The 12,042-nt window shown below is 31.3% G+C and overlaps 1 protein-coding gene across 1 annotated transcript; it reads right to left on the bottom strand.

Annotated features, from left to right (window-relative positions):
• Positions 1 to 2,021: 2,021 nt before the first annotated feature.
• LOC134693281 (G-protein coupled receptor dmsr-1-like) lies at positions 2,022 to 11,796 on the bottom strand. The gene is made up of 2 exons (XM_063554026.1): positions 11,675 to 11,796; positions 2,022 to 3,742 (listed from the first exon to the last, which is right to left on the bottom strand). Exon 2 carries the CDS (start codon positions 3,719 to 3,721, stop codon positions 2,645 to 2,647), a length of 1,077 nt encoding a protein of 358 aa, XP_063410096.1. The 5' UTR covers positions 3,722 to 3,742; positions 11,675 to 11,796; the 3' UTR covers positions 2,022 to 2,644.
• Positions 11,797 to 12,042: the final 246 nt, after the last annotated feature.

Here is a 12,042-nt window from a genome sequence, read left to right as displayed (position 1 = left end):
CATCTCAATCTAAGATTACTTCAACAGAATTGTTTAATATTTTAGTTACGCTTGTATGCCATTATATGTATTTGTTTAACATTTGATTGCGTTCTGAATCGTTTTGTAGTACTTTGCATTTTCTCGTTAATGATTTTCCGCATACTTAGCATGTGTCGGATGTAAGATACAACATTTAACTGAACCTTGAAGCGAAAAACATTAGTTGAACGTGCATACAGTTAATAGTACAAAATGTATACATAGTAGTAGTTAAACATAGCGAACTTTTTTTACAATTATTTATACTTAGTAGTAGTAAAATGTTTAAACTTGGTATGCATTTATTTATAATAAGTAGTAGTCTCATTGAGAGTCAAACCAAATCTTTTGTCTCTATGACACTTTTGCCGTTTCTATGATCAATTTATATTGCTGGCTTATTTTCGTGCGATACCAATCTCCTTATAAATCCTGTTTTTTTTTGGTTTTTTTGTTTTTTTTCCAGTCCACAGTAGTTAAACTTACACGTGTTTTCCAAGTTATACTAAAGTCACTAACATTCATTGAATTGCAATTTTTCAGTATATGAATACTAAAGTTTTCTACAATTTGATAATTTACGAAAACACATGGTAAAGAATCAAACAACTTAAAGACAAAATTGAAAAAAAGGAAAAATGTTTTATTAAAAGAATATCTCTCAAAACAGAGAAACCACGCCCCATATGTCATGAACAGAGAAACCATGCCCCATTTGCATGAACAGAGAAACCATGCCCCATATGTCATGAACAGAGAAACCATGCCCCATCGGAAATTAATAAGTCCGTAAACGACTGATTATCTTGTCCGATTTACTCTGTTGAAGACCGATGATTCTTTTTAAGAATAAAGAATGTTATGTGGTCCTTTTGTATCCAATAAGAGAAGCTAATTCTAAACCAATATGACAATTTATTAGTTTTGTAACCAACAAGAAATGTGAAATCAATTTAAATTTGTAGCGAGATCTTTGATATTGTTTATCGTTTCTTACACTGATCTTAAGAACCAGTCTCTTTTAAGAATCAGGCAAATTGAACAAAAATCAATTTATGGCCCAAAAAACAATAACACCAATCTAACCATCTTACTTTAGGATACCCTCTTTCTGAGTAAGAAATGGTCCTTCGTTTCTGCATGTCTTGTAATTGGTGAAATCTCTAGACACCTTTTGGTTGAGGTTTGGACTTAGTTCCCCTTAATTGGTTATTTCTAGTCAATTTCAATCAAATTATATCTTGAATTACCAAATCAAGAAAAGGGAACGAATGTTATGTTGTGCACCATTATACATTTTAAACATGCTTTAATGGTAACTTTAATTTTTGTTTGTTTATCATGTTTCCACCACTGCGAGATTAATATGCAGATTGGCACTTGCATTTTGACAACAGTCTAAGAAATAATAATAATAAGTTAAACGTGGTATCTAGAATATCAAAGGTGGTAGTCAACTTTGTTTTCCTTATTATATTTTGTGCACTCCTTATTCTAATCATTTGTAAATTAAAGCGTCGACCAATCACATTTCAATATTATATGTAAGCATCTAGTCCTATATGTTTGTAAATTGTTCGTTTCTATTTTCTTATCTTGTCAGTGTTCATTCAAACTTGTTTTATATTGGTATATGATATTTTAAATTTAACTGCTGTTGTTTTTTTTAAAGTCAAATTAAAATATATGTGTGGCCCGAGTTACCCTACCTTACTTAATTTGACTCGTTTAATATTCATAAAATTTTGGTAAAGTATTCAATTTGACCCTTTGACAAAAAAATAAAAATGTCTAAAAAATTGAACCAATCGTTTTATCAGAAAAATTACACTGGTTATATAGCAGTTTGACAAACACTAATTTTGATCATTGAGATGCTTAATTTTCCCTTTACAACACAACGTCACTAAAGCGTTCAGCAGCTTTTTCAGAGTTATCTCCCTGTAGTGTTAGGTACCACCTTAAATGAAAATCATTGAAGCAAATGAGACGAAACAATGTAAACAACAAAATTTATGTAACGTGTTTGTGGACTAACAAATTGAATTTAACTAATGATATAAACTTTCTAGTTCAACGAACCCTCTAATATTTCATTCATTATGTCTCAAGATTATTATCTATAAGTCATAACGAACAACACAACTCGGAAGATCGTGTGCCTTGAAACTGTAAAATAGTTTAAGGTGTGTTGTAGTGATTGACACATTTATCCGTATGAATCACAGACATTAATAATATCGGAATATAATGCTTAATCATGAAAAAAGTTTCTGCTGACGTTTAGGTCTATAGTATGTTTAATCGGTGTAAACGCTGCATCATTTGTAATCAGTTGTGTCGAAAAATCCTTGCTTATACGTACTTTACATCCTTGCCTTCCTGCATTGATTATGTGCAATGTGTAGAAGATAATCACGTGTTCAAATTGTTGGTTGCACGATAGAATATTTGCTTCTTAATTTGTATCACATTTCAGTGTTTGTGGTAGAATCTAAATATCATCAAACTCATATGTTTATGTTAATCTTCCATTCCTTCACTTTAAAATCTTGACTTGTTGAATGAAAGTACCTATCAGTGAAAATGGCGAGTATATCTTGCATTCTCAGAACCGTTTACTTTACACATGGACATGCGACGTTTTTGTCTGAATTGCTTTAACGTGACTGTAAGAGGCATCTTCGCCATTATGTAAATATTTGCATGTCATTTCAAAGAGTATATCACGAAATTGTCTACTCATAGCACAATACATAATAAAGTTAGTTGCGTTATTGATAAGTGCTAAAATATCAATTGTATCTGCTAACAAAGCATATTCCACTTTGAAGAAATTTTCTTTGAAAATGCCAATCAAAAGTAAGATTGACTGTGGAAGCTCAGCCACAATAAACATACAAATAATAGCCAGCAGCATAATTGTTGTCCGTCGGTGAGTGCGCATGCGTTCTTCAACTCTTGCTCCTTTCAGTGCTTTGGTTCGTTCTTGACTTATGTGTAATGTGTACAAAAGAAGACTTCCGGATATTGTTATAAGTATACAAGGTCCTATTTTACCCATCAAAATAAATATCCAAGCAGCTAAAGCTTCTATCCAAGGCATATCCTTTTCCCCTAAACGTAAATTTTCAAGCATGTACACATTATCCGATCCTGCAGTTATACGTACTTTTGTGATATAATAATTTGGTATACAAAACAATATGGATATAAGGAATACCATCACCACTAGTATAACCGATTTTGCTTGGTCGATATTTATTTTTCCTATTCCCATAGATTTTATGTAGATATATCGCACAATTGACATGCACACTCCTAGCCATATTGAAATCATGTGTGTGGTAACACTCACGTTAACATGTAAGGCAAGAAACCAAGTCCATTCGAATGTGTATTTGGCTGGTGTTCGTTCAAGGCCGTGTTGTATATAAAAATGAATTGCAAATGGTATGTATGACATCATTGTTATGGCGTCTGAGATTGCAATGCCGGTTAAGATATTATTGATTGGGTTTCGCATGCTCTTTCTAGTAAGTATTATAATGTTCACCAAATTTGTAGGAACTCCGAAACAGCAAATTGCCAAGCTTAGGTAACCATGCAATGTATAATATACGCATGCATACGCAAACAACTCATTGATTGGTTGATCACATTGGCCCAAGTTAGAGACATTCGACGTTGTGTTGTTCATGTTGATCGTCTTAGTCGTCCCCTATAATTGAGAAAACAAATTTGCATTTAAGTATTGGAAAGTTTTTTTAAATTCAATGAGAACCACCAGACGTTTTACATGTCACATTGGTCATTTGTTACTCTAAGTTGTTGTTTCATTGGTGTATATCTGAATTATCTTCTCTTTTTTTTTAAAGAATTTGAATTTACTTTTAGTGATAGGGTATTAACATTTTATAAAAGTGTGTATTCTCATTTGAAAACCCTTGTTTTACCACTGCCGTTTGAACGAATTTGCATTTCAAATTCAAAAATAAATATAATTTGATGTCATTATAATACATTGATTGTTTATATCGTACACAGCAAAAACATTTTTTCAAACATGTGCATTAACACTGTTTATGAAAGGTCATGCTGAAATGATGCATACTGTTATACAAACTGTTTTCAATTTGAATGTCTTTTTTAAATCTATAAATGATAGAAAAAAGTGCGTAGATAAAAACTTTATCAGTCTTTTATGTCGGAGTTTGGTATCTGTGATAAGAGTGCACTGACTCTATGATACGAGTGCAATACAGTGTTATTTTGGAAAATAGAGATTATTCGGAATACCTTAAGTTCATTTTTGCAGGCTATAAACATCCTACATCGTTATGAAATATATTATTTTAGGTATAACTAACATTTGGATATTTTGACCTTTTTTACCATTATTTTTACTTAGAACTTGCGCTTTGCGATTTCGAAAAAAGATAAAAAGAGGTTTTGTGGTTAAGTTACTGCATAGCATAGAGCTAACAGCGAGTTACAGTACCGGAAGACAGCCATTCAATATCAGGACATTCATAAGAAAAACTCACAATTTAGGTATATAAAACATATTCAACTATATTTGCAAAGTGTGAAAAATCATATGAAAAAAGTTAGCATCATTAAGTTCGTCGGTAATCATACAATCATGTGATGTACTACGAAGATGAGTTATAAAGAATATTGTCAGCTTGACAAAAAAAAAGGACACCTCTGCACAACAGACCATCTAGCTGTTGTATTATTTTATAGAAAACTAATCGAGTTCATAAGGACTGGTGTGACAGTATTGAATATTTATAATTTTTGCATACTAGACAATTCTTTTGTCTTTTTGTCTTCTTCTTCTGGTCGATATCATGTCGCCCTACTAGTTTTGATAGTTTTATAATTTGACAAATTGTGTTTTGCTATACTAAACAATAATAATACGTCTATAAATGACATTTTAAATTGTTTTTCCTCACTGTTAGTTATTATTCTTCGTTACCACGGATAATCATTTCTTGACAGAAATTGGAAATAAAATACGCAATTTCTTTTTATGGCTAAAATATGCCATAACATTGACGACAAACACGAAAACGCTTTCAATATAACGGATATGCCACTTGCTTAAATAATACTCATCATTCCTGTTTCATCTTAATGTAGTATGCATCCCACTTTTTATGCCCATATAATAATGTTTGACTTCAGAACCTTTAAATGGAATTGGAATTAATGGCCTCTGTTATTTTCTGTCCTTTTGAAAACTAACAAATTAGAGGAAATCCTTACAATAGATATCATCTTTGGGATGATTCTAGACACACTGTAGGGTGGCGAACAATTAAATAATCAAGATACCGATAGGACATTAAATGCAATTAGTTCTTTCAGTAAGTTATCTATTGACTGGATAACTTTAGCTTTTGTGTAGGAAATATCAGTTTAAAAGGATGTTCAGAAATTAAATGTTTTAACGTACTGATTGTTCTAAATAGATATAAGAAGATGTGGTATGAGTGCCAATGAGACAACTCTCCATCCATGTAACAATTTATAAAAGTAAACCATAAATATCCATATCGTACTGCATTCCCGTCATGTAAGCATGGTAATGTTAGCGTTATATCTATCATTGCCATAAAGTGTGAGGTTTGCCTAGCCACAAACTAGATTCAACCCACCATCTTTTCTTAAAAATGTCATGACAGTGTACCAAGTCAGGAATATGGCAGCTGTTTTCATATAGTTCGTTTTTTGTGTGTTTACATTTTAATTTTCTGTAGCACTTCAGTGTTCCTGGTGTTCCTTTGTTTTCCTTTTATAGTTGATGTGTTTCTCTCAATTTTAGTTTGTAATCCGTATTTGTTTATGATCTCAATCGATTTTACTTCGTATTACTTTTGAACACCAGTTTACTACTGTTTCCTTTATCTACATGATTATTCAAATTATCAAAACGGTATAATACATGTACATGTAGTATACGATATATGAAAAAGAAGATGTGGTATGATTGCCAATGAGACAACTATCCACAAAAGACCAAAATGACACAAATATAACAACTATAGGTCACCGTACGGCCTTCAATGTACGGAGTACATAATACAATTTAAGTCGGAACGTATTGTTTTTGTTTTCTATGTTGTGTCCTATGTGCTATTATTTGTCTTTAGCCATGGCGTTGTCAGTTGTTTTTCAAACTACAAGTTTTACTGTCTCTCAGGTATCTTTTGCCTCCCTTTTTGAATTAATTCGAAGTATCTGGAACAGAGTGTTGCTGAAACAATTTGGCAATCGTCTATGTAACAGATTGACATCTATGTTTTCCAACATAAGGCAAAACCTTAAGCCGTATACTGATTGCAGTCGAAAATTCAACACTCGATCATTCCTTACCATTACGTAGGTGTTGATTAAGGCCAGCTACGATCTGTTACAATTGTAAATTTAAATTGTATTGAGATTTTCTGTAAATTTAGTATAAAGTTGTTACAGGAAATCATATAGGTTCTGCTTGATGTACGTTTTTACTTAGTTGAATTAAGGGACATAACAACAACAAAAAACTAGATCTAAACTTGATATCGAAAAAATATAAAATTAGATTTTTTTTTCTACAGAATCTTTTAATCGTATTGATTCTATAATTTAATAGAACATAAAATGAATGAACATCAAATCAAAAAAAAAAAAAAAAATTGTGGAAATTTTTCTTGAAATATTGGGTTCTATCTCAGAAGATTTTTGAAAGTTTTTACAATCCTTTGATTTAGAAAAAAAAATCATTCCTTGTAGTAAACCCATGTTGGAAGCCTTATTCTGTAATCATATACATCATGTACATTAATCGAACAAAGATTGAAATCAAATAATTCCAATTTCAAAGAAGTATCCAGAAATAAACCGTTCAGATTGTTTCAAAAAGACACAATAAAGTGGAACTGCATTAAGAATTTTCCAAAACATAACACTCGTTTAACATGATTTAAACAAATGTCAAAATATAAAAATTTGTGTAGTAAAAATAAAGTGACCTGTAGGATATCACAACACGAAAATAAAACAATATTTGATCAAGCAAAACTTAATCATTCTATATATGAAAAAAAGGTATATGTAGTATGATTGGCAATGGGAAAGTATGTATTAGGTCGTATCTAATTACACATCCTGCGGAAATGACTTGATGGTCGGAATTCATTTGTCCTCGTATTAGGTTTGTAGCAGAGATTAAGAGCTAAAAAAATGTCTATTCCAATATCAAGATTTTTAGGAGTAAATATATGATGACCTTCAAAATAGCACAACACAAAAACAACAATCTGCGATCAAGCAAATCTTTTTATTCATTGCAGTTCGTATATAATTACATATACTGCGGAAATGACTTGATAGTCGGAATTTACTTGTCCTCTAGTTAAGTTCGTAATAGAGATTACATTGGAAATGCCATTGAAGGTTATCCAAGATTCTTGTAGTGAATTGAAATGATGTAAAGAACTCTGCGGGGCAAATATAAATTCTTTGGTTGTTGAAAAAGACAGCATATGTATGTGTAATAAAACTGATGATAAGTAATACGTATTTAAAAATCTAATACCATTCTTATAAGTTCGCAAATGAGAATAAAACTTTAAAGAAGGAAAGCGATATAGAATCGTTATTTAATTTTTTTACCTATCGAAGGCCATTAACACGCAACTTTAATTATGTCAAACAAAAAAGCTCTTTTTAAATCTTTCTGTTTTAGGCACACTTGTCAATGGGTTGTGATGCAGTGTAATGTGTGATAAGTTCACCTATCGAAAGTTATACCGTATAGCGGGTTATTTTCGCGGGTGTAAAATTTCGCGATTTTCATTGAATAAGGTATACGAAATATTTTGGCGGTTATTATTTTGGCGGATTCAACATTTTTAACATTAACTTTGCATGTACACTTTTGAATTGGCGGAATTTATTTTGGCGATTTTGTTCTGTCCGCGAAAATAAGCGAAAATTTACACCCCGCGAAAATAACCCGTTATACGGTATTTAAACGTATAAGCAAAATACATACTAAGAAAAGGCAATATAAGTATACCGCTGTTCAAAAGTCATAGATCGGTTGTAAGAAAATAAGTCCGCGGGAAACACATACGCTAATAGAGAGAAACAACGAAGCAACAGAACACTGAAGTGCAACAAAAAACTAAGCACAATGTAAAATACATAGAAATCAAACTATAAGTTAACAACTGCCGTCTTCCTGTATAAGAACAGGGCATTTTAAGAAAATAACGGGTGATTGAAATTGGTTTTGTGGCTAGCCAAATATCTGCGCTTTATGGCAATGTTTACAACCCCACCAAATTCCAGGATAATACCTCTGTGCTTTAGGGAAAATAAATAGAAACTCTTCAAACGTTTAGTACTATGACTTTATAAAGTTTTATCATGCAGCACTTGTTATTTGCTCTTTTTGGTATCATATGTTTATATCACTAATTCAACGTTTTCTAAACAGGTCAGTCGAAACAGTCTCAATTTATAATTGTAATTTAAATATATCTTACTTAAATTTTAATTCTTTTTCTTAGTTTGATAATATTTTTGAAGGAACACCAGAAGCATAGTGTGTCATGTCAAACTATATTTAAATAACGTCTTTAAACAAAATTATGAAACACTTCTTTATTACTCTACCATATATACACTTCATTTTGTTTGCATTACCGCAAAGATTTCCTGTAGACATTTCATGATACTCTTCTGTAGGGAAATATAAATATAGATCACGATTTACTGCGAGTTTTGTAATTATCTGACCAAGTCTACGAGATAAGACAGGAAATTAAACAGCAACGTCTGATTTATTACATAGTTTACATCATGGTTAAGGAAGGCCATGTTTTGTTATCAAAAGAATTTCGTGACTCGATATTGTCACATTTTGATGACGTGCGTTTTGGAGGTGGAAGGTAAAGGAAATCAAAACTGTCATATTGTTTTTTACGTTTGTATTTAAATTACATAATCTATAGCATGTATTGCCACACATGTTTGAAGTAAAGATTGTATATAAGGATGTTTGCTACTAGATCTGTTTCAAAATAACAAGCTTTTTCAAAGATTGTTATAAATTGATAGTTTATAAATAAAGGAAATAAAAACAATCTGAAAAAAATAATGACTGCGAGCTTGTTTAAGAGACAAAACTTACTAAGATTTTAAGAGAAATAATTTTCTCTTGACTTTCCATACATTTAACATTGGCACCAATTTTCTTTAAAAAAAATATGAAGAAATAACAAAGATTTTGTGGCTTTTAAACTATATGTTTTCAAATTATGAAAAGAAAAGAAGAGATGAGCTGGAAAACAGTACTATGGCACTACCTTAATAAAACCACAGGGTTTCAAATATCTTGAAAACAATCAAAATCAAAAGAAGCGAACATCATTTAAGAAGTATTTTGAATTAGATCTGCACATCAAATACGACATTCGATACTGATTCATTGGTAAAACTACATTATACATGGCATTTTATAAATTTACTTTCAAACTCAAAATATGATAGCGTAGAAAATGCAACGCAGATAATATGAGTTATCAATATCCAAACAATAGCATGTTTAATCCAGTGGGTGTTTTTTTAAGAAGACTGTCAGATTGTTTCCGTTATCAATATAGTATATATAAAATCGTAAGCTTTCTGGAACAAATGTTAAATGTTGTCATTCGCTGACCTTTAAATCAGAAATTGGCATTCGGTGACCTTTAAATCCGAAATTTCATTATTGGTTATCGTATTATCAGGGATCTACGACGACTTGTAATTATATACATTTATTTTTCAGTCCTATTGTCAATCAAAGAACGATTCATAACAGTACTATATGATCATGAGTCAAATGCTTTGAAAGAAAAACAAATCTTCAAATAAACCAAACTTATATTTTTGTATGTCATTTGTTTTAGGTGCTGATTTAGAATTTCAAATATGACGTCAGTGTGTGTGCTTTTAACCACTTCGTATGTGACGTAACTTTTTTCACTTTTTGCGTTGAGCCCTTGACTAAGTCGGATGTGTCTATTTTTGGAGTTTTATTTACTGTATTCGGTTTTTGTTTTCAGTAATTAGTTAATACTTCAGTTTTATCATGTAAATCTTTTATATTCATTTCATAAAATGTACTACAGCTATTTTCAATAGCACAGATTGTTCTGAATAATAAAGATGTTCTTATCCCAAGCAGGAAACTCTAGCAGTATTTGGCACAACCTTTTTGGACCTTTGGTCCTCAGTGCTGTACACTTTTGTACTTGTGTTGACTTTCAAACTTTTATATCTGGACGTCACTGGTGTGTCTTGTGTGGACGAGGCGCGCTTCTGACGTATTGAATTTTAAACCTGGTGACTTTTGTTGGTTAATATTCATGTGTTTTTTGTCTAATTCCTGTAATGTTATGTTGTCATTTTATGTTATATTTAACATTGCCATTAAAGCGGGCGGTTTTGCATGACGCAAAAACAGGTTCAGCCTACCATTTTTTTTCTATTTAAAAAATGTCCTGTACCAATTCAGGAATATGGCCATTGTTATAGTATAGTCCGTTTCTGTTTGTGTTATATTTAAATGTTGTGTTGTTGTTCTCCTTTTATATTTAATGCGTGTCCCTCGGTTTTAGTTTGTTTCCCCGATTTTATTTTTGTCCATCGATTTACGAGTTTTGAACAGCGGTACACTACTGTTGTCTTTTTTTTATACGGCCGTTTTGTCTACTATAAGCTGAATATTTGTATTTATTTTCGTGGCTTTCAATTTTCATGGATTGACGAAATCTTATTTTTCCTGGAAATTTAAATTTGTGTTATTTGTCAAATTCTGTAACCAAACAAAAATCATAAAATATATATTTCGTGGTTCACAACAGAATCAACGAAAACTGGTATTCAACGAATAATAATATATCCACAGTACTTTGTACTGCAGTCCTTGGAAAAGTTACGGCTTCATACAACTTCAGAAAAAAACCTACCGTAACGTTTTGAACTTTAAAAGTTTAAAACTAAAAAAATACCGTTTTACACCAATCAGTGGTTTAACGAATCGGTTGGATATGCTTTTGACTTTCGGGCATATAGTTGTTTTCTTTGTGTGTCATTTTGTCCCTAATGGAGAGTTGTATCATTACCAATTATACCACATCTTCTTTTCATAAATACACTCACAAATAGAAATACAATACAAATGCGATTTTCTAGCACAATGTATATAATTTGTTCAGTATATTTACTATATTTCATACAATAAGAAAAGAAACCTTTCGATAACAAAAAAAACCCAAAAAGCTATTTTAAAACGTCGTTACCTCATTAACAACTAAAACGATATTCAAATAGTTTTGTACAATAAGAAATGCATAGGACCAGCTGAAGGTCGCCTCCGGGTGCGGGAATTTCTCGGTACATTGAAGACCTGTTGGTGACCTTCTGCTGTTGTTTTTTCTATGGTCGGGTTGTTGTCTCTTTGGCACATTCCCCATTTCCATTCTCAATTTTATGACACTAAAAAACATTTATTTTCCCTGTTTCAATTAGTAAATGAATTATAAAACCTTTTCAATTATTTGGTGTTGTAATATAAATATAAAAATAAAAGTAATCACTTTCTTACCTGTAAATTTTGAAATTCACATTTTAGTACATCTTCCACCTAGGAAATGTGAACCTAACTAATAACATCGATATGCCATGATCATCAATTTGTGTAAGAGATGTCTATTCTACTGCTGAATGTCTTTTTTAATGTATCAACTTCGCAACTGTTAACACGTTTCTGTAGTATGAGAATAAAAAACGTATTGTGATTATTCAACATTTATTTTTAAACATAATTTTCCAAGCGACGTTTTATCATTTCAATGCATAGTTTTAAATGACAGAAAGGTAACCAAAAAATATAGCATGCCTTTTTTGTTCTCTCATCGTGCACATTAAAGTAAGAATCATTTATAGCGATTCACATATATTTTATGCAAATAA

Source organism: Mytilus trossulus, chromosome 12, assembly GCF_036588685.1.
Source record: "Mytilus trossulus isolate FHL-02 chromosome 12, PNRI_Mtr1.1.1.hap1, whole genome shotgun sequence".
In the NCBI taxonomy this organism is placed as follows: domain Eukaryota; kingdom Metazoa; phylum Mollusca; class Bivalvia; order Mytilida; family Mytilidae; genus Mytilus; species Mytilus trossulus.
Note: the sequence above shows the minus strand (reverse complement) of the source record. Positions and strands in the feature narration are given on the sequence as shown.

Coding starts and splice junctions, on each gene's coding strand:
- LOC134693281 (XM_063554026.1), bottom strand. CDS start 3,721: ATGAACAACACAACGTCGAATGTCTCTAACTTGGGCCAATGTGATCAA.